At 42.6% G+C, this 26,695-nt stretch overlaps 1 protein-coding gene across 1 annotated transcript in view; it reads right to left on the reverse strand.

Moving 5' to 3' along the window:
• LOC130122460 (protocadherin-15-like) overlaps positions 1-26,695 on the reverse strand; it is a 299,505-nt gene that overhangs the window by 159,867 nt on the left and 112,943 nt on the right. The window contains exons 9-14 of the mRNA XM_056291387.1: positions 19,867-20,037; positions 15,580-15,688; positions 14,814-14,926; positions 9,358-9,564; positions 3,518-3,652; positions 161-310 (exon numbers count right to left, since the gene is read on the reverse strand). Of these exons, the coding sequence (XP_056147362.1) occupies positions 161-310; positions 3,518-3,652; positions 9,358-9,564; positions 14,814-14,926; positions 15,580-15,688; positions 19,867-20,037 (885 nt within the window). The remainder of the gene's footprint in view (positions 1-160; positions 311-3,517; positions 3,653-9,357; positions 9,565-14,813; positions 14,927-15,579; positions 15,689-19,866; positions 20,038-26,695) is intronic.

Raw genomic sequence — 26,695 nt, forward strand, 5'->3', positions numbered from 1 at the left:
AGAGAGAGAGAGAGAGAGAGAGAGAGAGAGAGAGAGAGAGAGAGAGAGAGAGCGAGCGAGAGAGAGAGAGAATTTGTGTAAGGGACAGGGAAACAGCAGTATGGCTGGTAAGCAAGAGTGGAAGACTGAAAGGGTACAAAAGCGAGAAATGATTGATTACTTGCAGAACTGTCTCTCCTGGCTGCATGTCGGTGAACACTTCAACATTGTAGGAAACCTCAGCAAAGGTGGGAGTATTGTCGTTGGCGTCGATGACCAGGATATTGACTGTCACCGGGCTGCTCTTTTGCACTCCATCTGATGCCACCATCTTTAAACGCAGAAGAAAAAAAAGACTTGAAATGCAATTATGAAAGCAAGACATTAGCAACCGTAGAGATAGAAAGCAAATTTATAATCTGTCAAACTTAACGTCATGGTGAGAAATCTGGCGAAATTGCCGCAGGTCACCACTTTCTCTCATTGTGTATAACAGTCACTTACTCTATCATTTTGCATTTTAGCTCATTTGGCTTTCTTAAGGACAGAAATGACTTGAAGACACACACAGCCTGCCTGAAAGACAACATGCCAACTGAGAATGACAAATTATATGTCTTCTTGATGTTTGCAGCTCTCGGCTCAGTGTTTTGTATGGTGGTGTGAGAAAATGGACACAACAGAATAACGGATGGGGTGTATGACAGAGAGGTAAGCAGCGGAAACAAGTATTATATTCAAGTTGGTGAAATTGTCTTTCTCACAATACTGAATTAGAAATGACAAGTCCTTCTGTTTAGAAATCATGGCAGCTCTTTTTTAAGTCTCAACCAAATGTTCTCAGGGAAGCTGGTACAATGAAACACATCATTGCAAACACAATGGAACAGCTCTCTTTACAGTTCAATTCCCCAGGCCGGAGCTATAGTACTTGTTCCATTACACCCAACTTTTTTGATTTTTTTTTTTTGGATATACTTTGATCCCCGCGGGGAAATTACGCTCTGCATTGATCTCATCCTAGCTGTTTAAATAAGAGCAGTGGGCTGCCGTCGTGCAGCACCCAGTACCTACTCCAGTTCATCTTGCCATGCCTTGGTCAGGGGTACAGACAGGAGTATTAACCCTAACATGCATTTCTCTTTGATGGTGGGGGAAACTAGAGCACCCGGAGAAAACCCACCGCAGACACGGGGAGAACATGCAAACTCCACACACCTGGGATGACCTCCAACGTTGGGACAACCCCAGGGTTCGAACCTAGGACCTTCTTGCTGTGAGGCAAGTGCTAACCACTGCGCCACCCTGCCACCAGAGGGACAAAGAAATGAAACTCTCTCTCTGAAGACTGCGGGAGAGTATATTTGATAACGATGAGATATTGTCACTCCGTACACACATTAGGCCCACATAAACTTGCATACAAGGAGATGAAGACACCCACCAATTCTGATTGATGTACATAAGCACAAACCTACACGTGCTCCATCTCTCTCTCTCCTTCTAATTCTCATGCACGCACACACACACACACACACACACACACACACACCCACCCACACACACACACACACACAGCATGCAGTTTTATGCATAATGTGAGTGTCGATTCGAGACTAGCTTTTCGTGAATTGCCAATAGAACGATAAGCACCAGAAAAGTGAATAAAAAAAACTAAAAAAACAAAACAAAACAAAACAAGGGCTGATATCAGCTGAGATGTGAACGCTCTTCCCGTTTCCACGCCAGGACACTGATTTGATTCTAGCAATTGTAGGAAGAGTCCAATTTCTCTCAATAACAATAGCTGAAATAGCAAAATCTTTATTGCACCAAAAGGACAGACATCTAACCAGTTATCTAGCAATATTGTTGCCTGCCCTTTATAGCTTTTAGAAAGCTTTGTGCATGTTCTGATATATTTTTTTTTTACAGTTTTTATTTTTAACAGCATTTCAAATTTAAGATACAAACAAATAAAGTACATAACAAGAGGTCCTGCTTGTTATCATCAAACACCAAAGACAGATATACAGGTACAGGTCATTACACAGGGATTTCAGAAATGTTGCCTAATGAGAAAGAAGAGAGAAAAAAAACCCAATCAACAACAGTTTCCTTGAAGTAACAATCCCTTTTTTTCCAATATTCTTCCCCTTTATCTTTCTGTAGACAAGGGCAAAAGTCCTCTTTTCCATGGAGCATATATAATTGACAATTCCAGTAAAAAGGTCCATATTTGGAGGATTTCTCTGCAGCCAACATTTGGTGACAGCTTTTTTTAGATGCTACTAGGACATTTTTTAGGGGCTAGGCATCATCTTCACACAAGTTTTTAAGGGGAACGCCAACATACAAAGAGGAAAAAGACATATCAATACTAAAGCCCAGGACCCTAGATATCAAGGAGCAACACAAAAAGGGCACAGCACATTCATGTATTTGCGCACACACACACACACACACACACACACACACACATACTCTGCTATGTTTACAGTCCCACTCTAAGTGGGCCCACTAACCCCAGAAGTCCAGCGACAGATAAAAAACCAGGATACACCAAATCATTCGCATTGAGAAACCCGTGCACATGTTGATTAATAGTCTCAGAGGAAAACATTCCTACAGTGTCGATTGTTGGCTCAGTGTCGGCCTATTGATGCTCTCTAATCCAAAAGAATCCCTCTAGAGGAAAGCACTATTTTCCTGGATGCTGCCACGGTTGTGGTCAGTGTGGAAACAAGCCGCACACTTCAGCTGAATAAGCCCTGATGTTCAGATAATTATGTAAAAGAATAACTGAAATAAAAATGCCCTCTCGGAAATTTGCTGCCAGCAAATATATAAATACACACTCACGCATGCACACAAGTAGATAGACAAACAGATTTAAAGACAGACAGACAAATAGATAGATGGATGGATGGATAGCTAGATAGCTAGCTAGCTAGCTAAATAGATAGATAGATAGATAGATAGATAGATAGATAGATAGATAGATAGATAGATAGATAGATAGATAGATAGATAGATAGATAGATAGATAGATAGATAGATAGATAGATAGATAGAGAAGCAGTATTGGAGTTCAATGAGTCTGTTTATTTCAGTGAGTCTTTATATATACATATAACTATGTTTTAACATGCTAAAGGGGATCTTTTTGAATGGTATATTAGGAGGCTCAATATTTCCTATGTAGAAGTATAAGAATTGGAAATGCTACTGTCACATTTACATGGCATTTCCCAACACCTAGAGACCATAACACAAAGAACTGAACTGCAGACTCAAGTTAAAATGCACATTTCTGTTAGATTCAAATGAATTAACACCAAGACACTACAATATTGGATTTTGGCAATCGGTAACGAATACGTTGCTCTTTAAGAGCCAGATAAAATTTGTACTTGAAAGTGATCTGCCTTTTGATACTGATATAACATGCAAACCATTTCAGCGGACACAGATCTGGAGACAGATCACAGGGGTGTAGTGTTTTTTTCATGGCTTTGGTGTGCCGTCTGAGGCCTACCGTGAAAGTGTAGGTCATCTGCTTCTCTCTGTCCACCGGTTTGAGGAGCCTCAGGTAGCGGATTATCCCCGTCGGGGTCAGGCCGAAGACCGTGGCGTAGTCGTCCAGAACAATCTTCACCATAGGGTCTTTAGTCTTCAGATGGACAGATATTCAAAAATAACCACGTTACCATAGTGACACAACTGTTTCATCTTTTTCTCTTCAAAGTCGCAGCTGTGGGGCTGAGGAAACTATCAAGTAACACGTTTAGGTCTGGGAGAGAATGAAGAAGTCTCCTCACAAGTCTCTTATCTGCCCTGAAGAAATATAGAGACAGTGGAGCTGAGGAAAGAGCAGGAAACCAAAGTGCTTAACTTTTTATTTGAACATGTATTAAAAAAGGAAGGACGTAAGGAAATAATGTAAAAAGAATGTAAACCATGATCAGTTTGTTTTTGTATTGTGTGTGTGTGTACATATACACACACACACACACACACACACACACACACACACACACACACACACACACACATAGGTAGGCCCTCTTGGTTCTGTCAGAACATAATGTGAGGTTGTCACTATGCAAAATACACAGGCATATTTATTATTTATCAGAAGATATATTGATTTCATTAATTGGCTGTTTACTTACATTGATTTTTATGTTCCCATTTAATGTACAACCACTGAAAATTTGTCTAGCGTCAGTGGGATGACAGTCAGAAAACTGTTAGTAGGCCTGCGCATCATATCATATTATGTGGAGGTGTGTTGCTTGGCATGATGAGGATGTTGCTCCACTTTCTCCGCTCCTCAACCTATAGTCGCCAAAAGCTCTGAAGAGAGCTTTCACACTTGTGGCCACTTACAGCTGTAATCTCTCTTGTTTCAAGACCTGCATCAGATAGTTCCTGAATGCAGTGATGTGGAGAGTGGTTAATGTATTTCTGCTGCATTCCTGCTTGCTTGCATATTCTGGTCAACACTGTTGTGAGGTGATTGATTTCATACTGACACTGTGTGGGTTAATTATGACTTCTACGTCTGTATGAGACACAGCGGATTAACAACTACCTTACGTTAACCCAAAACTCAACTACAACCTAACCTTAATCCTAAACTTCATCATTACCAAAGCTGTGTGTCTTAAATATTCATAAATCAGGGCATACATTTAACACTGGAGTCTATGGAACACCTACGGCATCTCAAACCAACGCTGAAGGATACCTTGATCATCATATATATCAATGCTTTGTCAACAGCACTGATATATATGACACCATGGGATGAGAATGCACCAAGATTTAATGGTGGTGCATCCAAAGGTTAGCAGGAGAGATATTCCTCTAAAGGTGCAAAAGGGCAGAGTGGGTCATCAGGCTGTTCATTTCATACATGAACCCCCTTGCTCTCCATTTATTCTTCTCCTGTGGATTATTTGTATACTTGTTGAAGGCCAATGTTGCATATACTTAAGCCTTTTTTCTTGTTTTGATGGTAAAAGACGTGGATATGAGTTGTCAATTGCCCTCACTTCTCTTGTGCCCAAGTGCAGTTGAATGGTTCCAAATAAGCCAACTTCTTAGTTGGCTAAGAAGTTGGCTACCAAGATTAACAACCACAAAGAGTGAAAACATGAGTAGTTCACTGGAATCTTCAGGTGGGCATCTTCCTTCACCAATGTTATATTGAATTAGGCCCACGACATGTCCAGAAGACATCTCAAAACCCTTCCTGCCCCCCTACCCCATACCTACGTCCAACACCCTCTGCCTACCACTATCCTGCAAGTTGATTTGAACAACCAGCACCAAACAGACCTTTCCAGTGACTAACCATAGTAGCACCATTATTGCGTGCTCAGTGGTATTGCTTTCGTATCCTTTGAGGTGGCTACCATCCTTCTCTAACTACCACCACTGGCACTGTGCAGGCCTGCCTGGTGATGAACCCCACTGGCATCATTAATGTATGCTCAGTTGCACCGGTTCCTTATGGGCATGCTAAATGGCTGCCATCTATCGCTAACTACCACTACAAGCACAGTTCAGGCCTGCCCTATAATGAACCCCACTGGCCTCTTTAATGCACACTCTGTGACACCACTTCCATACGGGCCTCCTCAGTGTCTGTCTCCATACCTAACTCTCCACATGATCTTAGAGTTAATCCCCTCAAACAGGGCTGATTTCTCCTCATCCATAGTCACTGACTCACCCTTTCAGATGTCAAGACAACTCCTTTAGAGCTGATCTCAAACAATGGCCTCAAACAATGACGAAAATCTAAAAGAAAGGACATAGTTGATTTGGCTACAAAAACTCTAACAGCTATTTCAACTGGTCTAACGTGAACCTGCCGACCACAACTCCTTGACTCAGCTACCAACTCTGTATACTTTAAACTCTTATTCTCAAAGGATTCTTCAACCGCATCCTCAAATGCAACTGGTAATTTAATAATACTAAAAAAACAAAACAAAAATAACCCACCAAACTATTCACTTCTTCTCTGAGCACAGAACCAGGTCAGGCCTCTCGGTAGTGCACACAATTATCAGTAGGACCTGTAGCTGTGTGCCAATATCTACTAGCAATTTTCCATCTGTCACCTTCCCCATTTAACAAAGTTATGATTACGTGCCTGTACTGTGACATTCTAACCCTCCCGTACAAAGCTAACTGTTATGTTGTCTTTATTGATAGGGACTGAATTAACATCTATGCACTTGCTTTTGATGACACCAGCCACACACTTAAGAACTCGTTTATGGCACCTAGTATTTTAACTAACCCACTGATTAAAATTTTGCAGTATTGGAGGTACATTGTAGGTTGCTCTAATAATACAGTTAATACAGCTAGCCTCCACGGTCTACAACTCTCTCCAACCCATCTTCCTCCTCTCTAGACTATCCCAATTTGTCTACTTACCTTGTTTTGCCTGTGAAACTACCATTCCATCCCCTATCTGCTTCCTCTTGCTGCCAAATCTGACCAACAACCAATCTGCATTATTTCCAGCAATGTAACCTTACGCCAAGATTCCTATTGATCACGTGAACTAATCCAAGCCCTCCCTCTTTGAACTTGTCCGATGGTGTCACCATCTTCAAGCACCTCCTGGGCAAGCCAGCCTGCACCTCTCGGGTCTCATTTCCTCCTTGCTTTTGCCTGCATTGCTGAAGCCCTAACTTTCAAATCCCTCAAGTCAGACAATGTCAACTCCAACTTCACCTTAGCATGCTTGAATTCTTCTGTCAAACTATTCAACAGCAGCTCCAAGGTTCCCTTACCATAAAAGGCTACGCAACGTAGACATTCCAAACCATTTTCCAACTGCCATGCTTATCATCCTCTCTAATTTCTCCACAACGCTGACAGCAATCTTATAAACCGTCAAATGCCACATTATACATGATAACAATGAGAAATGCAAGCTCCACAGTTTCAATGTACAAGGCAATAGTGACCTAGCCACACGTTCAATGCCTTGCACAATCTCCTTTCTCAACTTGCAACCGTGTTTACTATCGCTCAAGAGGGAGCTACTCTACTTTTTCTTTTTTTTCTTCCTCCTTTTTCTCCCCAATTGTACCCAGCCACTGCTCCTCCCCCTCTGCCAAGCCGGGGAGGGCTGCAGACTACCACATGCCTCCTCCAATACATGTGGAGTCGCCAGCCGCTTCTTTTCACCTGACAGTAAGGAGTTTTGCCAGGGGGACATAGCAACATGGGAGGATGACGTTATTCTCTCCAGTCCCCCCCCCAAACAGGTGCCCTGACTGACCAGAGGAGGCGCTATTGCAGCGACCAGGACACATACCCACATTTGGGCTTCCCACCCACACACACGGCCAATTGTGTCTGGAGGGACACCCAACAAAGCCGGAGGTAACACGGGTATTCGAACCAGTGATCCTTGTGTTGGTAGGCTACAGAATAGACCGCCACGCCACCCGGATGCCCCAAGGAGGAATTACTCTTGACAGGCTTCTCAATCATCGTGCGAATTACTCCCTCATCATTCTGAAAGTTCTCCTAACCCATTCTAACTTAAACTTAAACTCTTAAACTCCTAGACTTGCTAGGTTTGCTAAGTTTAGCCCAAAGCTTATGTATGCATGGAGATGTAGTTGCAATTGTGATATCATCCATGCGCACTCTGATGGGAGGGAAATGCTCCCCATCCTGCAACCTCTGACCACCAACAACACACAGATGCCTTAATTATTTATTCCATGGGCATAACAGAAGCTAAGGGTAAAATAGTACAACCTGCCATTGCCCCTATCTCCAGCTGCTGATATGAGGTTGTGCACTCACTAGTAGTGAAACAAATTTGAATATCATCAAAATATGCTCTAACTAGTCTAAAAATGACATCAGGGACGTGAAAGAATGAAACGCCTTCCATAAAAGGTTATATGGCACAGACCCCAAAGTGTTTGCATATGGTCCAAATATACCACACAGAGATCCATCCTTTCTCTAGAAGAGATCTAGAGATGAAAGATGAAAGATGAACAGAGAGAGAGAGTATCTACGTTATGGAGGATTTAGTTGCGTTTGTATGTTTTTGAGTTCTGAAGAAGTGTAGAAGGCAAACTTTACCACATCATAAACACCAAGAGAAATTTCACACACACATACACACACACACACACACACACACACACACACACACACACACACACACACACACACACACACACACACACACACACAATCATCATCATCATTACACGAGTATTAACGCCAGTCTTTTGAAAGAATAAATACAAATATAAAAAAGCAACAAAAAAAAGTTTTATCTTAGCAAGTGAACACACCCCAGCAGAGGCATTGCATTCATTTGCACATAAAGTGCAGAGATGGCAACACACAGCAAAACACTCCAAATGCACACACTCCCAATAGGCTACGAAAGTCAATGCGTCAGATGCACTTTTCCATATCCAGCCATCATTATAAGAAATCTGCTTTTTATTCTGTTCCTTGTGCATGGAAATTCAAAATAACCGAAAGCACATGATTTCTATTGTTGAGATCACAGTGGAGAGACAACCACACAGATTAACTTTCTCTATTCTCTATTTTCTCTTATCTGATTTTGTCACCTCATCTCTGATCCGTAAAGCACTCACAATTACACATGACCCAGACCACCCACTCTACCAGCACTCTAACCCCCTTCCTTCTGGACGCAGGTATAGACTACCCATGTGCAGAAAGGCCCATTTTAGCAAGAGCTTTGTTCCTATACCCATACAAGCTTTAAATAAGTAGCCTTCTCTTAAGTTACAAGAAATCCAGTCTATCTATCTATCTATCTGAATGACAGATGAAATTTCTCTAATTAAATGGTGAGAAGGTCTCCAGCAGTGATGACTGTTTCCAATTTGCTTTTACATTACGCTAAGTGACACATTCACTTTTGTTGCATATTTGATATGAAGTTACCCAGAGCAACCCTTTACCTACAGGTGTTTCACCAGGAGCCAGCTACAATGGGGAAACACATAGCGGTAATATGGCTTATGTGCGGTTACGTTCTTTATCATTTAAATACAAATGTGGCGAATTAATCAATAGTTAGTATGCAACTAATCAATCACCATGGTTAATAGGCACCTTTGTGCATGTGTTTGTGCAGGTATATGCATGTGCACATGGTCATCTTTGTGCTTGCGTGTGCGCACATAGACACATGAAAGAATGTGCACATGTATATTTTTACACAGCTCCCATACCAGGAGAAATAGTTTATCTTATCTTCTTATTTTATCATATCTTATACATATACAGTATGCAGTATACAGTAGGGAGGAGGCAAAATATGTCTCTCCTTACCTCCTCGATGTCATTATCCAAAGCTATGATCGCCAGAGGGGCGGTGAGATTGGCACTGGCTGAGATGGATGTGCCCACTGGGGAAGACTCACTCACATAGCCCTGATAGGTAGCAAACTGGAAGTATGGGGCTTGGTTGTTCTCGTCCAGGATTTCAATGATGAGGTCAGCATAAGCAGGGAGGGGGTGCCCGTTGTCTTGCTCAGCCTAGAAAAAGAGAGGAGAGAGTAAGGAATACGAGGAGGGCGAGGGAAAGATAGGTGGGACAGGTATTGAGAAGGGCATTGTCCCCAAAAGATTGTATGGAGTTGCTTAAATCATGAGATGCATATTAATGCAACTCTTATTTATGAAAGCGAGAGGAAACCCAGTGGACTGACAATTGGATATTTTGCCAAACAAATACTGAATTGGTGTAAGACCGACACCTTCGGCTGAGAGCTACAGTGCATTTTAAATGCATTTAAGTCCCAACTCCTAAGTCCTATTATGCTGGAGTGAAGTCATAGGGACACAGTGGTATAATTTCTCAGAGTGCCATTTCAATTACAAAAATGCTGCATTGACTAAATTTAATCAGAGGTCCACTTAGAATTAGGCCTCAGTAATTGGCAAGGCACTTAACACAAATACCATCATCTGTGAGGGATAGATAGTAATTAGGAAAGTCTAGCTACTCCGTCAAATAAATGACCAACATAAGAGGATAGCCAAAAGGAAACATTACTAGCTAAATCAATGCCAGCAATGAGAAAAAAAGACATGTTCAATTAGCTAACAAGTGAGTGTATCAACACTTAATTGTAGTTTAGTCGCTCTGTCTCTCTTGCTATTGTTAACTGTACAAACTAAACTAAGCTTAAGCTACTACTACTACTACTACTACTACTATAACTACTACTACTTTCGGCTACTCCCGTTAGGGGTCGCTGGAGCAGATCATCTGTTTCCATCTCTTCCTGTCCTCTGCATCTTCCTCTGTCACACCAGCCACCTGCATGTCCTCTCTTGCCACATCCATAAACCTCCTCTTTGGCTTTCCTCTTTTCCTCTTCCCTGGGAACTCCATATTCAGCATCCTTCTCCCAATATACCCAGCATCTCTCCTCCACACATGTCCAAGCCATCTCAACCTTGCCTCTCTTGCTTTGTCTCCAAACTGTCCAACCTGAGCTGTCCCTCTAATATAATCATTCCTAATCCTGCCCTTCTTCGTCACTCCCAATTAAAATCTTTGCATCTTCAACTCTGCCACCTCCAGCTCTGTTTCCTGTCTTTTCATCAGTGCCACTGTCTCCAAACCATACAACATAGCTGGTCTCACAACCATCTTGTAAAAAACCTTCCCTTTAACTCTTGCTGGTAACCTTCTGTCGTAAGTCACTCCTGACACTCTTCTCCACCCACTCCACCCTGCCTGCACTCTCTTCTTCACCTCTCTTCTGCACTCCTCATTACATTGGACGGTCGACCCCAATTATTTAAACTCATACGCCTGCGTCACCTCTACTCCTTGCATCCTCACCATTCCACTGTCCTCCCTCTCATTCAGACATAGGTATTCCATTAAAGTAAGCTTAAGAATTTAGCTTTATTTATACTGTATAAGACGCCATGCTCTAAAGGAGGGGTAGAATAGTGGTGCAACCTGATACAGCAAAAGCCCATCAGACTAGACTTCAGCACAAAACCTGACTTAAAAACTGTACTCCCTGAAATGGCCATTTAGCATCCAGCCATAGAGGAGAAAAATATGACATGCACTCTCAACGACAAAACTCATTATCTAAATGTCAACTTCTGTGTCTGACAAAAGCCCTCTCTGGACAGCAAATGCATTGCCAGGGGAGGTCAGTGATTTGAGTTTAACTATGGACATTGGTCAACTCAGGCAGTGCGACAAATGGCAAAATAATAAACTGGGGGACCTGGTAGAAACCGAGACAATGTGACCTAACATCCCTGAGATAGCTAAAAGAGCAGCCCATCACAGCATTCTGCTACATACATACATTCTGCCCAGCTCTTCTTATTGAATTCGGCTTGGCTTTTCTTCTCATAGGCTCCCAAACAAATAAGTTCAGCGGAGTGAAACGTGGCTGTCTGTGTCTCAGACCAGGAAACTGCACCAGCAAGACAGGCAATGCTTTCTACAATCTGATCAATAACAGCACTTTAATATGTTGCCTTCATAGAGCAAACAGAGGGTTGTCCTGATATTTGCATGCAAAGAGAGGTGGGCCTAGTTCTCTCAGTCACCGGATCTGGATTCAGACAGCATTAAAATAGCTGAGCATGGCTCAGGCGGTAGAGTGGGTCGTCTAGTAATAGGAAGGTCGCTGGTTCAATCCCTGGCTCCTCCAGCGAAAGTGTCGAAGTGTCGTTGAGCAAGACACTGAACCCCACCTGCTCCTGATGAGCAGGTTGGTGCCTTGCATGGCAGCCTCCGCCATCAGTCTATGAATGTGTGTGTGAATGGATGAATGTGAGATGCTTTGAGTGGTCGGTAGACTAGAAAAGCACTATACAAATGCAGTCCATTTACCATTTAAGGGATATCAGAAATTGATCAAAAGATGGTAGGTTTTTTTTAATTTTTTTTTTTTACTTAGTTGGGGTTTTTTGTATTGGGGTTAGCAGGGGGAATTTCCTGACATGTTTGTTCTGAACAGAATAAAATTAATCAGGGAAAAAATAACAGAAACAAACAGAAAAACAAAGAAATCATGTGTAAAAAAAACCCCAAACAAACAAACAAGCAATGGGGTTGGAAACGGGACGATGATGCGGTGATGCTTCTGTTGGACAGGTAACCTATTAATTCTACAATCAATATTACAGCAGAACAGTGTTCCCATACAGTTTGATGTAGTTTGTAATACATTAGACTGGCTGAGACAGCTTTGATCTGAGGATGAAATATTTACAAGGACGGGAACTGTTTGCCGCTGAGCTGATGGCAAACAATTGACAATGGCTGCTACTTCTTGTTTGTAGTTCTCACTGCCAGAGGGAGGGACAGATGGGGGAAAATCACAGATTTAACTTTTAATCCACTAGAAATTATTTCTAAAAATGTATTTTGACATTAACATATTGTAAAAGGCTGTTTTTACATGTGCTCAACAAATACAAAAGTGAAATATTGATTTGTGACTCACTTGTATTTGTGTAGTGGATGGTATGAAATGTAATATTCTACCAAACTATATGGCACAAGCACCAGCTCAAAGATGTTTATTCTCCAGCAATTTATGCCTTTTTGTCAGGTCACAATGTCAACCCACGGTTGGTGGGCTGGCATGAGTGCGTAAGGAACAAGTTGCCTTACCGCACATCAATATGCATGTTCTCTCCTTCAATTTGGCCACAGAGGGAAAATCTGTGCTACTCAAAAATTATTTGTACTTCAGCCCGTCTTGCGTCTGACACGATGTCCTCACCCAAGTGAGAACGAGGCAAATGAGTGTAGCCTGGACAGCCTGTCCCTGCAATCTTTTCCCTCTTTAAAAACACACTTCACCATTTCTACCCAGGATGCTTCAGAAACTTTAAGGCTTTGCAAATAAGATGGCAAGGGAGAGCAGGGTGAAACATTATTTAAGGATGTGACCTGGAACTAATTCTGCAGATTAACTTGATTTTGCTGGGCTTGTACTGCAATTGAAACAGGGGATACAATTCTGTTGCTGAATGAGAAAGCACAAGGGACCCAAAAACAAAGGCTACTTTACATTGCATTCTTGTCCTGTCTGTATTCCCGTATTCCCGTAGACTGCAGACCCTTGCACGTTACCCACTACTCTGGTTTTGGAGAATGTGTTTGAGGGTCACACCTGTCCTTATCACCACCACTGTGGGTGCCAGACTATTATCCCCAAGCATACTTCACCTCTTTCCTGTGTCTGGGTGATGATATAGAACACCCACACAGCCTAAGCTTACAGCCCCCACCCCCCAAGATCCAATCTGCTCACACAGACACCTGAGGGAGAGGTACTCTCATACTCTCATTATCAAAGCGTGTATGAGTGTGTGGAAGGTGGGTGTAGTGAAAGAAAGAGAAAGAGGGAGGGAGAGGGAGAGAGAGAGAGAGAGAGAGAGAGAGAGAGAGAGAGAGAGAGAGAGAGAGAGAGAGAGAGAGAGAGAGAGAGAGAGAGAGAGAGAGCAAAGGATTGAAGACTGTTCCCCGGTGGTTTGGCTCTTTAGCTATGTCCCCATTTCAGGGAGGCAGTGGTAAATGACTTGTGGTCAGGGGCAAAAACACATTGGCCTGCAGGAGATTCACTGCCACCAAAAGTCACTGTTTATCACTCACTCTTCATTCCCTTTCCCAGACTACATCTCCCCCATCTTCCTTCCTTTCTCATATCTCCTCACTTTCTCAGTCTTTTCTTGACGACCCCATTTCCCTCCATCTTAATCTATCTTCTTTAGTCATTGCTGGTGTTCATTGCATCCATGCCGCCCTCGGAGAATATTGTTCCATCAGGATCCATGATGATATTGGAAGCAAAACAAACGAGTTTTGCAAAACATGCCCGAGATGCCTCCACGGGTTATTTCATCTTTGGTGTGTGATGGCTTGCCTGTGTCCCTAAGTAAGCTCATAGTTCCTTTTGCTGGCATTAGGTATGTTTACTGCATACTATGATGTTTCAGAGCAGTTTTCAGATACCACAGTCTAATTCTCTCTCTCTCCTGCCCCACTGAGTCCTTGAGCAATGGCTCCAGTTGCTCTCTGTGACTTGGTTAGATAAGGCACCTATCTTCCTCTGCACACATCACCCCCCCCCCCCGCCAAAGCATGTCTCCCTTCCCCTTGCTATGCAGAGTCCTCCAGGAGACACTCAAAATGCTCCTCACACATCATTAATCTCTCCTCCTCTCATGGAGATCAGTCCTCTCATCTCATCACTCCCCTGCTTTCCTGGTAAACAGCAGACTGTGCGGTGCTCATAGGTGTGTAGAGGTTAGTGATGCGTGAATGGGAAGTTTGCCTGCCCCACTAAGCTGTACCAGCACTCAGGTGATCCCTGACTCCACTCCGAATTAAAATTCACGAGAGTCCAGTAGCCCTTTCTCCTCCCAAGTCCATAAATCACAACATCTTTTTTTTTTCCCCACCCCTGAACTCAAAAACAGCTAAAGGTAAGGTTAAGGGCCTTCGTGACCGAGGTTATCTTGGCTCGCCACATAACGGTGCATACTGAATTTATTAGAATATGAGTGTAATTCAATGTGGCTGTAAGTGCATTCTGAAAAATAATGTGAACTTGGGGGGAAAAACCATTTTGTGACATGTGAGCAACTCTTGACAAAGTCACAGTTCTTGTGCACCAAGTCGAAACCCTTGTGTGGACAAAGAAAGGTAGTTTTGATGATAAAGAGACTAAGTTGTGATTCTGCACACCGTATGTCTCATATGTTTGAGCTAAAGGAAATTCAAAGATTACCTTGATGATGAGGGTAAACCTTTGATACAGGTCTCTGCTGACAGGCTTCAAAACAAGCAGCTCTGCAGTGGTTTTATTTAGGGAGAAATACTCTGGGTATGTTGCTGGATGACCTGGGATAAAGAATAATCACATTGTCAGTTTTAGTTTCTGTATATTTTGTCATGCCCTAAAATGACACACACACACACACACACACACACACACACACACACACACACACACACACACACACACACACACGCACGCACGTGTGCGCATGACCAAACATAATCCCCTCCAGGCTGCCGCCTGGTGGAGATAAGTAAAAACCATTTTATAAAAATGAGTTATGGATATCAATTTTATCCTTTGTGCAGATCTAAAGCTCTTTAATGTTTGAATCTGTCCAGTTTCCAGCCTTGTATTGCAGTTATCAAATCACCCGTGAGGCAAGGCAGTCATCGCAGATTCATATATGTCATCAGCGGAGTCCTGTGATTGGTTCGCTCGCTCGACATAAAGTGTCTTTCGTCAGACAGATGCTTTACGTGCGCTTCCCTGCAATGTTACTGATTTTATTCACAACTGCAGCCTTAGCGGCATTTTCCCTGAAAGATTATATGGTCTTGAGGAACCTTGAGGAGGGAAATTGGCGGTACAGATTTCCCTGAATATCGATCGCTGCTCCCATTCTGATCTGATGTTCCCGCTAACCAGCGACTGAAAATAGAACCTGAAATGTGTCAAAAATGATTAAGTCAACCTACAAACACATTTAACCTACCAACTAGGATGTAGTAAAGAATGCCCGGTCTGTCTGATGGGGGCTGGATGTTCCTATCCATGTCCACTGCTCGGATAGGAGGGGCGACGTTCAGTGGATTGAGTTTTCTCTGAAACCAAGAATGGGCAGACAATTATCTAATGGTGCACACATTCTGCCAGACACCGAATATGAACATCTGCAAAAACAAAGGGGAATATGCTGATATCTAATCCATTAACAAAAGCTGCCAAAGTAGGTCACTGCCTTAGTCATGATCCATACTGCATAGTGCACTGGACATTTATCAGGGTCATTAACTAATAAGCTAAAGCTATTAGGTCTACTCTGCTCCCCAGCATGCATCCAAACATTCCTAATAGTACCATATGTCAAGGCTAATCTGTTTGTGGTGCTGTAGGCTATCTTTCTTGGTCTTGCATACACAAGACAATATCAGAACTAATTATTCAACGCTGCCTGTCCCTAAGCACACCAATATACGCTTAAGTGGAAATGTGTTTATCATATGGCACTGATGCATACTTCCCTACAGCAAACTACCTCATTGTGGCTAACAGTATGTGTGAGTGCACTGAGGGTTTACGCCGCACCTCCTCTGCATAGGCAGACACATGGTGACTGGCTTCCTGGCAGGAAGAATCCCTCCCTTAGGGGTATATTTATATCCCTCGGCTCTGGAGTAATCCTTACACCCCTCCCTAACCAGCCCTCTCGCTTTTACAATGTCTGGAGGTGCACTAAATCAAATCCCCCTTGCTCTGCACAATGATGATTAGCTATAATACCCTCTGGGGGACTCCAGAGCCCAAATTATATCCCCCCCATGGCAAAAATAAATACAGATCAACTTAATAACGCGTGTATAGCCATTGTGATTAATTACAATACACTCATCAATTATGAGAAGACAAATCTCCCCATGGACACATATGTTTGAATAATGTTAACACTAGTGGAGAGTGGAGGAAATTAGAGAACAGCAGAAATATACTGAACATTTTAAAGCAAATATAGAGCAGCACTGAACATACATTTTGTTTCAACAAAATGGATGTGTACTATGAAAACGATATTTAAGGAAATCAGTTTAAAGAATGGAAGTGGAAATGATGAAAAAAAACCCGCTATGAAACATGCTTAAAGAGGTACACTTTAAAAACTATATTTTAAACTAAAAACATTTTGGTCTGAAGGGTGGTAAAACTATCAATCAGGTGATAAATTCAACAAAAAATGAGAACACATTATCGCTTTAAAGGAGAAAATATAGGATGTCTTTCTTCCGGGGTAAAAAGCACGTTACAATCATCCCATCCAAGTTGCCCATATAAAATGGGGGCATAATGACACTTATATCCCATCATTGGTGGTCACTCGGGTTTGAGTATGACCATCCTTCCTCTGGGTCCTCAGGTGGGTGTAGAGGCCAATCCTGGAGCTGCATAATGGGAGGATGCCTGCACGTGACAGTATTTTATATGGAGAGGCTGATGTGTCTGCAGCCACCACACAGTCCTTGGTGGGGGGTGGCCAGAGTCCAATGGCATGGAGAACCAAGATGATTGGGGACCACCCTCTGTTTGCGGCCTTCATCCACCTTCACTGCTGTTGTGGGTGACCTGGAGATATCTTCCACCAGTTCTGCCATTGAGGTCTTTGTTGGATCGTGCTTCGTCTGGAACCTCCCCCTTGACCTATCTGCCTTGGGTCACCCTACCAGGAGCCAAGCTCCGGATAGCATAGCTCTTGGGATGATTGGTACATGCAAGCTTCTCCATCACGGCAAAGTGGCGATCCAGGAGAAGACTATATCCCATATTGCGTAGAAGACACACGTGACGTCAAGTGCACTCAACACATTCCCATCCCATGGTATCTTATACTGATGCTACTGACAAAGCGTGAATCTGTGGACGCTAAGGTACCCTTTGGCGCCTGTACAGACATGTGGCGGGTGTTCTATGGACTCCAATGTGAAACGTCCAGCCTTATTTATGAATCTTAATGACATGGAGGTTAAGCTGTGGTTAAAATCAGGGTTAAGGTCAGGAGTGGGTATGACTAATTTGCATCACTCTCAGCACTTCTCTCTTCTTCTTTCTCCCTCTGTGTGAATGCTGTGCAGTCTATTCTCTCTGCAGGGCTCCATCGAGCCGCGCTGGTTGGGATTGCCAGAGGTTATCTTGGATGATCCCAGATCCACTCCATATGCTTTGCACATTTAAATTCACTTTGCATATTCTATATATTAACTGTATATACGTATTTTTCATCACATCGCTCTGTTTGCAATCTGTGGTTGTACACTGTAATTCTTTCACTCTTGTCTTCTCTGTGCATTTGACATCGATTGCATGTATTTCCATCCTGGAAGAAAGATTCCTCTTCTGTTGCTCTTCCAGAGGTATCTCCCATTTCTTTTGAATTAAGGTTTTTCCTGTGGAATTTTTCCTCATCTGAGTCGAGGATCTAAGGATGGGGGATGTTGTGTATTACACTGATTGTAAAGCCTTTTGGGAATACTTTGTGATTTTGGGCTATTCAAATAAACTTGATTTGACTTGACAAGTGCTCAAACTGCCACCTCTCATACAGAAAGTCAAAGGGTGCCTTGCATGTCATATAACAATGCTTTGTCAATTGTGTTAACATATATGATGTTGTGGAATGAGAATAGGCTCAGGTATTAGACCTATGAGATATAAGCCCAGTAGAAAGGTGACAGGTCAGCGTTAGCCAGCTATACTCTCTGAGTAGACTTGTGAAAAGCCGGGACGAGGTGTTCTACTACAACATTGCCATCTTCAGCCCCCACCGCCACCATCTTCTTGATTTTCATTGCCATTTCATGATGTGCGTTAGTGGTGACAACTGGACAGGCTAAAATGAGTGCTTGCTTACCCTTTAATACTTTGATGATATTTAGAAATTTTGTGTCAACGATTCGAGGAAACTGTCAGATAATGGTCGACTGCATTCTGACGCTTTCTGCAAAGACATACTTCAATGGCTATGATGCATGTGCTGAAAATGTGAGTTAGAAGCAAAATATTTTTTGGAGAAAAATCTGAGATGATAAAATGACAATTCAAACCTACTTGCATCTGCTTTTTCATTGCAATATAAAACTGTGGTGCCATGACATGGGTGAATGGATAATGTTAGACACCAGTGAACCAAAATACAGCAGAAAGGAAAGAGAAAAACAACTGAGATACCACTGTACTGTCAGATTCTGCTTTGGTAAAACAGCAGGTCAGTAGCCTAATTGGAGTGGATTTTTGGGAGGATGAAACCTGTGTTAGGAGGGGGAAAAAAGGGTGAATGGGGAAAAGGCCAACATTTTCTCACACTGATGAAAAAGCTCTGCTTTGGGTTCCCGCAGCTTTCAGGTCCTGCATACTTAGCAGTCTGCAAACCTTTTATCATAAATTTTACATTTCCTTGAATGGAAAATGAACAAACAACAGTGATTCACTATGGCTAGAAACCCCATCCTCTCTCCCTGCCTCTGCCTGCCTCCTCTCTACCCCTGCCACGCAACCTTACTTCAACAGCCCCCACCTCCATGAACAACCCCAACTCACCGCACCCAACTCCTGCATCACAATCCCAACACACACACACACACACACACACACACACACACACACACACACACACACACACACACACACACACACACACACACACACACACACAATCTCTCTATCACTCTCTCTTGCCCTCTCTCTCTCTCTCAGTCCCCCTCCCTCACTTTCTCTCTTGCTTTTCAGAATTCCAACAGTGTTTTGTTCTCAACTGAGGTCGACTCAGACTTTAGCTCTAATTGCTGATTCAACAGACCAGAAAATGCTCATGGAATTACCATGCTGAGACAAAAAAAGCAAGGCTTAGTCTCCCTTCAGGTGAGGAGGCAAAGACAGGTTGCCAGCTAGAGATTAGGTTGACCGTGTAAAAACTGTTGCATCGTTTAAAATTTGGTATGAATAGTAATGATGTAGCTTTAGAAGGGAGCCTAACACAGAAATAACTGATGTCTAAATGAGAGTACACATAGGCCTGTACACTGTACGTGCATGTGAAGAGACACACACAGACATGTACACAGACAAAGACCACACACACACTCTCTCTTTGTTTCTAATTTTCTAATTGACTTAGTCCAAGGGGATTTGCAAAAAAATACACATACACACACAAACTGGCAAATTTCTGCATGATGTCAAAATGACCTTGTGGAACTGCCATCCATTAGCCCTTGACTCTATTTCTAGATCTTACCGCTTCTGTGAATTCAGGGATGGTGACATGATAGGTGAGGGGGTTACAGTCACGGGTGTTGTTGACCAGCACACAGGGTAGAAACATGGGGCCTAAGTCGTCTCCATCCAGGACATCCACTGTTAGAGTTGCAGTGGCAGTTCGTCTATTGGCTGCATATGGAGCACGGTCCTGAGATGATGACGAAAAAAAATCAAAAAACAAAAAACAACAACAATTGACTTCAAGGGGAAATTCATCGATTTTCAACCATATCTCTGTCTATCTGAAACAGGGATAGCACATGAAAAACACTTGCAGTTGTTCCCAATAGAATTATATCGACTTTCGACTTTATTGCTTCAATCCACTACATTACTTATCAGTACTGATTGCACATAGACAAAACCATCGACGAAATTTCCCTTTAAGCATTCAACCTTCAATCTCTGAGCCAAGATAGTTTATTTTTTTATGTGGATTCTATTACAATTAGTAGTACAGAGGTCCCTGTAGCAGAATGTAATAACAGTCATCACCATCACAGAAGTACATTAATATTAGAGATGCACTGATCCATATTTTTCTAGTTCCGATCTGATTCTGATACCTGAATTTAGATATCTGCCGATACGGACACCTACACTTTTTTTTCTTGAATGTTATATCATTATCATTTCTGTTGTTGTTGTTGTTGTTGTTGTTGTTGTTGTTGAGGGTGGCACGGTGGCGCAGTGGTTAGCGCGGTCGCCTCACAGCAAGAAGGTCCTGGGTTCGAGCCCCCGGGTAGTCCAAACTTGGTGGGTCATTCCGGGTCGTCCTCTGTGTGGAGTTTGCATGTTCTCCCCGTGTCTGCGTGGGTTTCCTCCAGGGACTCCGGTTTCCTCCCACAGTCCAAAGACATGTAAGTTAGGTGAATTGGCCATACTAAATTGCCCCTAGGTACGAATGTGTGTGTGTGTGTGTCGGCCCTGTGATGGCCTGGTGGCCTGTCCAGGGTGTCTCCCCACCTGCCGTCCAATGACTGCTGGAATAGGCTCCAGCATCTCCATGACCCTGAAAGCAGGCTAAGCGGTTAAGATAATAGATGGATGGATTGTTGTTGTTGTTAGTATTATGTGTAAGGTTACATGAGGCTATAGTACACCACATAGCACTTCTTATTAAAAGAGCAAAAAATACACAAAAATCCCAAACAAATTTATTTGAACTGTAGTTTAAGTAGGCTTCACATACAAACAGGAGTAGGAGTGCAAATTGCTTTGGCAACTCCCTTAATATTTTTAAAAACTTGAACAAATCAAGTGCTAGGCAAGGTATAAAAATATGGGGATTATTGGATATCTTTGTAGAACTGTGTAATTACATATAATTAATCAATTTGTGCAACAACATTTTGGCTATGGATTTAAAATTGCGTTAGTACATCTAATCTCGTCTGTGTGTCTGTCTGTCCTTTGATTTTCTCAACAACCGTTCATCTGATCGACTTCAAACTTGGCGGGTGCATTACTGAGGACCCAAGGAAGAGCAGTTATTTGAATGAGTGGTTCTCGAGAAAGCTGCAAGCAAGTTTTCAGTGAAGTTAGTCAAAAAACTTTGAATTGCCGCTTCTGCTTCTTTACTTCCCGTGGAGTCAACGAGCGGAAACATGCCATTGCAACCCACATTGTCGTCGATGGGGGGATTATACCCATAATCCTTCAAGTGTTGAGTGTGAAGTTGTTTGGATGAGTGGTTCTTGAGAAAGCTGCAAGAAGCAATATCGGAGACCAAGCCATCTATCTGTTCCAAACAGGTACGTTTTGAACGGACACTAACTAAATTGGAAGGAATCTCTGTCTTCTGTCCTTTGATTTTCTTGACAACCATTCATCTGTTCGACTTCACACTTGGCGGGTGTATTGCTGAAGACCCAAGGAAGTACAGTGTCATGTGTGAAGTTGTTCGGATGAGCAGTTGTCAAGAAAATTGAAGGCAGTCTTACATACATACAGACAGACAGAGACGTTCTGTCATGATGACCGGACGAATAGTGCCACTCTGCCATTACAACCCACATTGTGGTCGGAGGGGGGATTACACCTGAATGGGCACTGCACTAGTATTTATAATTCATAAAAACATCAGACTACGGAATCTGGATCAGTTATGGATCAGTGATTTCAATCCGATATCTGATGAGTGAATTACGTTAGTATCGGCACCCGATACTGATTTTGGATCGGATCGGTCCCAACTCTAATTAAAACTTTACATTACAGTACACTGCATTACAGTACATTAATTTGGAACCATGATGCCCAATTCTTATGTGGATTTTTTGAGCATTACCTATCAGAATGAGAAATCTGTGAACTACTAGCTCACAGCTGTAAGTAGTGAATTTGGTAAAGCACAGGATCTTGCCAACAGCTGCTACGGCACTTCAGTGCATCTCAATCAGTTCAGCTCAACATATTTAATGTTGCATCCAATGATGTTGTGTTCCATAAGCACTGGTAACTGAATATGTCATAAGCACATGTCATTTTAGCTATTGTCGTCTAATCACAAATAAATATTTGATCAAATGTTCTCTCAGCTGATGGAGTACTCTGACATAAAAATAAAAGATGTGGTCTTGAAACCATGAATCACTGGTCAAAGTGTCCAACTCAGTACAGACCAAAACTGAAATGCTGTGGAGTAGCAAATACTCCAGACATGGTTTATTTATTACCCTGATGTTTTCATTTAAATGGCCAATCTTTTACAGCATGATGTTACATTAACTGTAACTGGCCGACTGCCATGTTTTCAATGGAATCTATTTATATCCATGGCAACAGCGCTCCTCAACCCATTCTGATGCTACCATGATGCTGACCCATCCAAGAGCTTTCTAGTGTGGATGCCAGAGTCATGTTAAAAGTTAAAATCCGCATAGCAAAGATTGACTGCGGAAGTGAAAAATCATAGTCTTATGCCTGTGGCCAATGACTTACTATAATATACCTCCCGTGAGTAGATGCCCACAGTACTCCCTTACTATAGCTCTTACTCCCTTGCTACAGTTCCCCCCTACAGCTTCTAGCTGTTTTGTCATCTTTCCAAGCGCTCCTCTTCTTCTCCCTGTTCTGCACAGTTCATACACACACACGCACGCACACGCGCACACACACACGTGCACGACTTAGTTGAGACATTCAACAAAAGGAGAAAACAAAAAATAAGGAACAATTTCTACAGCATAAAACATGTCTTCGCAGTACATTTGCTTGCCTCAACACCCCTACCCCCACCAATCACCGACATCACCACCACTCCCCCATACCTCTCAAATATCTTTGCTCCCCAGAGTTGTACTCTGAGGAGTGAGCATCTTAATGTCTTCCCTCCCCACTTTGCTTGTCCTCTGGCAAAAGAAAATGAAAGTTCCCTAGAGGACCTCTCACCAGACGTAAGGCTTGATACTTTTGCTCGCCTGTCCTCCAAAGGAGATGAAAGACAGAAGGAGGTGGCCTGAATATCTTACTGATTATCTGTCCTGGGGTACTGTACCTGTTCCATTGTGTCTTATTCATATCTTTATCCACTGCATGGTGGAGGGAGAAGATTGTAGATGAAGACACATACAGCAAGTCATTCAACTGAATAAAAACACTTGATATCTTGTTTTTCTCTTCTAAAAAGATACACTCGTCCTAAAGGCCTGTGTACAAAAAGGCTCCACAAAAGCTATATTCATCTAATTCTAATTATGAATTGAAGTGCTCTGAGTCTTCTGGATATTCTAAGTAAAGCCTAACTTTGGTTGCAACCTTGCCACTCTAATTCAAGGACTCGCTTTGCAGTTCAAGGCTGCTCTTGTCTACAGACAGAATGTTCCGACTTTTTCTGCCTAATGACCAAAAGTGAGCGCGATAAGTAGTGCTTCATTATAATGCATTCAAAAATGCATTTAGCATATTTCATGTTTCCAAACTTGTGTCATGATGCTTGTATAAATACAAATATTTTCTTGCTCACACTGCCTTGTAAGAGTGCAAGGGCACATGTCCTTTTAATAATATGTGTAATTAAATCAACAGTTATATGCAAAGCTGTGCTGCTATGCAAAGACGACGAACAGTAATCTCTCAAAGCCCCAAAGACAACCTCAAGTCATTATGCAAATAAAAGGGTAAATACAATTTTAATACTAGCAGGTTCACCTCTCTGTCTGACCACAGGCAAATCTGGTTCAGTTTATTCAGGTAGTGTTAGTTCCAGGATTGCTTCTGTACTTTCGTTGCACTTACAGGGAAAGAAAAATCACCTGACATCTAATTATTATTTAACATCGTTACTATCACACCATGTCATTAGTATCATTTGCATGAGAACAGTGGATGCCTCGATGCATGCTTAATATTCCAGGTGTAGAATTCCCAGAAAAGTTGAATCAGTTCATCTGGACACAAAGATTAGTGGGAGAAATGTTTCATCACTCATCTAAGTGACTTGGTCAGTTCTTAGCTGACTGCAGGTATCCCCACCCTCATAAACAACACAGCTGCAAAAACCCGGTTTCTAGTGGTGTTTCTGGCCATTCTGGTGCCTTCAGGGGAAATAACACGTTTTAATTTTACTACTATAAACACGAAATAAATAAACGTAGAACAGCCGGTGTGCAAAAAAAAAAAAAAAAAAAAGGCAATAAAAAAGAGACTCAACATATTGTGTAAATTTTTTAAATAAATAATTAACAAATGTAAAATATAAAATATTTACTACATGCAATCAAATATTTAACAACAGGCGCATCTGTCTCATCATCTCACTCATAACAAATCAATAAAACTTAATGTGTGTTATTCGTTTTACTTTTATAATCATTAAAAATACATATAGATTGAATTGCCCCAAATATACTGCTCAAAAAAATAAAGGGAACACATAAGCAATGCAATGTAGCTCCAAGTCAATCACACTTTTGAGATATCAACCTGTCCAGTTAGGAAGCAACACTGATTTGTGAATCAATTTCACCTGTTGGTAAATTGTCTAATTTCCACCTGGTGGAAATTAGACAATTTGCAAGACAACCCCTATAAAAGGAATGGATTTGCAGGTGGTGGCCACAGACCATTTGCCTGTCCTCATCTTTTCTGGCCGATCTTTGGTTAGTTTTTCATTTTGCTAGTGCCCTCACCACTAGAGGTGGCATGAGGCGGTATCTGCAACCTACAGAAGTTGCTCAGGTAGTGCAGCTCATCCAGGATGGCACATCAATGTGTGCTGTGGCAAGAAGATTTGATGTGTCTCCCAGCACAGTGTCCAGAGCATGGAGGAGGTACCAGGAGACAGGCCAGTACACCAGGAGACGTGGAGGGGGCCGCAGGAGGACAACAACCCCGCAGCAGGACCGCTATCTGGTCCTTTGTGCAAGGAGGAAAAGGAGGAGCACTGCCGGAGCCCTACAAAACAACCTTCAACAGGCCACTAATGTGCAGGTTTCTGCTCAAACAGTGAGAAACAGAATGCATGAGGATGGTATGAGGGCCCGACGTCCACAATTGGGGCCTGTGCTCACAGCCCAACACCGTGCAGCCCAATTGACCTTTGCCAGAGAACATCTTGGTTGGCAGATTCGCCATTGGCGCCCTGTGCTCTTCACAGATGAGAGCAGGTTCACACTGAACACATGTGACAGACGTGAGAGAGTCTGGAGACGCTGTGGAGAACGTTTTCCTGCCTGCAACATCCTCCAGCATGACCGGTTTGGCGGTGGGTCAGTGATGGTCTGGGAAGGCATATCCTTGGAGGGCCGCACAGACCTCTACGTGCTAGCCAGAGGTACCATGACTGCCATTAGGTACCAGGATGAGAGCCTCAGACCCATTGTCAGACCATATGCTGGTGCAGTGGGCCCTGGGTTCCTGCTCATGCATGACAATGCTCGTCCTCATGTGGCCAGAGTGTGTCAGCAGTTCCTGTATGTCGAGGGCATTGATGCTATGGACTGGCCTGCACGTTCCCCAGACCTGAATCCAATCGAGCACCTCTGGGACATCATGTCTCGTACCATCCGCTAACGCAATGTCGCACCACAGACTGTCCAGGAGTTGACTGATGCCCTGATCCAGGTCTGGGAGGAGATCCCTCAGGAGACCATCTGTCGTCTCATCAGGAGCATGCCCAGACGTTGTAGGGAGTGCATACAGGCACGTGGAGGCCACACACACTACTGAGCCTCATTTTGAATCGTCTTGAAGAATTTCCACAGAAGTTGGATCAGCCTATGTTCTCATTTTCCACTTTGATTTTGAGTATGATTCTGAATCCAGACCTTAATGGGCTAATGATTTTGATTTCCATTGATCATTCTTAGGTTATTTTGCTCTAAACACATTCCTCTGTCTAATACATAAAGATTTTCAGCTGAAATATTTCATTCATCGAGGTCTATATTGTGTTTTTAGGTGTTCCCTTTATTTTTTTGAGCAGTGTATATAGGTGATGGCCTTGGTTTCCTATGCCTAGAAACGCCCCTGCCAGTTGCAAATTACCATGCTGTTGGCGTTCTGATGGCCATGTGTACTATTCACAGAGTATTGGGGGATGGTTGCAATCTAGGCATTGTAAGATGGTGACACAGGCCCCTCTCAGTTCAGGGATGTTCGTTCCCTCTTCATATCGATGACCTTTTTGACTCCCTGTTCAAACCAGCGTTCCTCCCTATCAAGGATGTGCACATCCTCATCCTTGAAAAAGTGGTCTTGAGAAAGTGGCTTATAGGTGAGTGTCGTACAGTAGATATTAAAAAAATTCTAACTTGTGATTTTAAGAGATTAAAATACCGATAACCAAACAGTATACATCTTTC

The sequence above is a fragment of the Lampris incognitus genome, chromosome 13 (assembly GCF_029633865.1).
Source record: "Lampris incognitus isolate fLamInc1 chromosome 13, fLamInc1.hap2, whole genome shotgun sequence".
Classification (NCBI taxonomy): Eukaryota; Metazoa; Chordata; class Actinopteri; order Lampriformes; family Lampridae; genus Lampris; species Lampris incognitus.